Source organism: Octopus bimaculoides, chromosome 20, assembly GCF_001194135.2.
Source record: "Octopus bimaculoides isolate UCB-OBI-ISO-001 chromosome 20, ASM119413v2, whole genome shotgun sequence".
NCBI classification, from domain to species: Eukaryota; Metazoa; Mollusca; class Cephalopoda; order Octopoda; family Octopodidae; genus Octopus; species Octopus bimaculoides.
In genome coordinates this window covers 7,873,332-7,875,687 of record NC_069000.1, presented here as the reverse complement: position 1 = coordinate 7,875,687, position 2,356 = coordinate 7,873,332, and the positions used below count along the sequence as shown (strand labels likewise).

The 2,356-nt window shown below is 34.0% G+C and overlaps 1 protein-coding gene across 5 annotated transcripts in view; it reads left to right on the top strand.

The window, feature by feature from the left end:
- The window catches only part of LOC106869843 (equilibrative nucleoside transporter 4), a 17,181-nt gene extending 15,125 nt beyond the window's left edge, over nucleotides 1-2,056 (top strand). For all 5 annotated transcript variants that reach the window (XM_014915751.2, XM_014915747.2, XM_014915750.2 and 2 more), the window contains exon 9: nucleotides 702-2,056. In XM_014915751.2, the coding sequence (XP_014771237.1) occupies nucleotides 702-934 (233 nt within the window). In that variant the 3' untranslated portion in view covers nucleotides 935-2,056. The remainder of the gene's footprint in view (nucleotides 1-701) is intronic.
- Nucleotides 2,057-2,356: the final 300 nt, after the last annotated feature.

Sequence of the window (2,356 nt, the reverse complement as noted above, 5' to 3'; positions counted from 1 at the left end):
GGTGGTGGTGGTGGCGGCGGTAGTGGTGGTGGTGATTGCAGGGTGGGAGGGTACGAAGATCATAATGACAATACTGATGTTGATGATGATGATGCTGATTGTGACAATGCTACTGCTGCTGCGGATCTGAAGGTCTGAGTGAAACAGTATACATTACACATTATCGTCTTCATCATCATCATCATCATCATCATTCTCTTCCTCATTCTCATCATCCTCATTATCATCCCCCGTTGTCATCGTCATCATCATCATCATCATCACAATAGTTTCACCAGATTTCTTTGCTTCCATTATTGTATTTTATTGTCTTACATAATTGTCATCATTATTATCATTAGCATTAGCATCATCCTCATTCATCACCATCAACATCATCACAATAGTTTCATCAGATCTAAGCTTTCGTCATCATTGTTATCATCATCATCATCATCAGAATAGTTTCATTGGATTTCTGCTTCCATTATTGTATTTTACTGAATCTCATAATCATCATCATCATTATTATCATCATCAACATTACCATCATCATTATTATCACCAACATTACCATCACCACCATCATCATCATCATCACAATAATTTCCCTGGATTTCTGCTTCTGTTATTTTAATTTTACTGTCTGATTATTAATCTGTTGTTATTGTTGTTGTTGTCTTGGTATAGCCTTCCATCTTCTTCTGCCTTCTTCTTTCCAGGTAACATCATGATGTTTTCCTACAGCATTGGAATGACTACCGGCAGCATTGGGGCCTACATCCTTGACTACTTCATCGGTGCCAACTCGGTGGAGTCGATTTGCAACGCAGCTGTCCACCCCCACCATCCTGCCCTCACCAACATTGCGGGACACCACATGGCACCGTCAATACCAGCCTCTTTGAATGCTACAAGCATTCTATCAAACTTTACTAACCTCTCCGTCAACTAGCGCAAGATGGGTCTCTTCACTGGCATAAGGCACAGATTGTGAAGCCAAACAGAACAAGGGAGAAGCTTTTCTTATTTAATCAAACTTCTATGTATATCTTTGGTTTATTTACATATAGCATTAATACAGCATGTGAGGGTGTGTGTTTGTGTGTGTGAGAGAGAGAGAGAGTATGTGAACTTGTGTGTGTGTGTGTGTGTATAAATATATATATATGTATATATCATATATATGCATGCATATTTACATATACACATCCATATAATTCACATAAAGCTAATATCCAAATACACACACACACACACACACATGTATGCATGTATGTATGTATATATATGTGTGTGTGTATGTATGTATGTATGTATATATGTAATATGTTTATTTTTAAACAAGAATATTGTTGACAGTGTGGCTTCAAAGTTTCAACTAGTTGAGCTATCATCAGATGATTGTTTAACTGGACAAAACTTCGAAGTTACTGTCAACAACATTTTTGTTGGAGAATAAACTTGTACTTGACAAACGTATAGGGTAACTGCTCAGATTAATGTAAAATCGTCTTTATTGTAACTAAGCCTAAGAACAAACACACACACACACACGCACACATAATGGATTAAAGCATATCAAAAATACATATAATGGATGCAGGCAATTATATATATATATGTAATATATATGTATATAATTTTTGAATATGTGTGTATGTATTATGTATTAAATATTATTTTGAATATATATATATATATATATATGTATGTATATTTGTGTGTAGATCTCTCTCTCTCACTCTCTCTCTCTCTCTCTTTCTCTCTCTCTCTCTCTCTCTCTCTCTCTACATATATATATATATATATATATGTTTGTGTGTGTGTACAGAGAGAGAGAGAAAGAGATATGCATACATATAGATACATATATACACACACACATATGCATTATAAACAACTGCTGAATTAGCCTGCATTTTCAATAAGGACTCAGTAAATATAGACTATAGAAGCAGAGAATAAATATAATTTATTTAAATCAATCTCCATGGATCTCATTGATTAGAAGGAAGTTTTGGTTGGATAAGTAGCTTTTAAAGAAATTGTTTATGATAAATTATATCTAAATTTATATCTGTCTGTATTCCTCTCTATGCACACACACACACACACACACACACACACATGCAGGCACATAGATTCATATATATTATTTGCCAAAAAGCTGCATTGATTGAAGGGCCCACAGTTCTGTGTCAATATACAATATTCACTTTGTGTGTGTCTGTGTATAAATATATATATATATGTGTGTGTGTGTGTGTGTATCTGTGTGTGTATATATGTATATAAATATGTATATACAAACACACACACCCCCTCATACATATATACATGCATATATGTATATATATAATATGTATATATATAT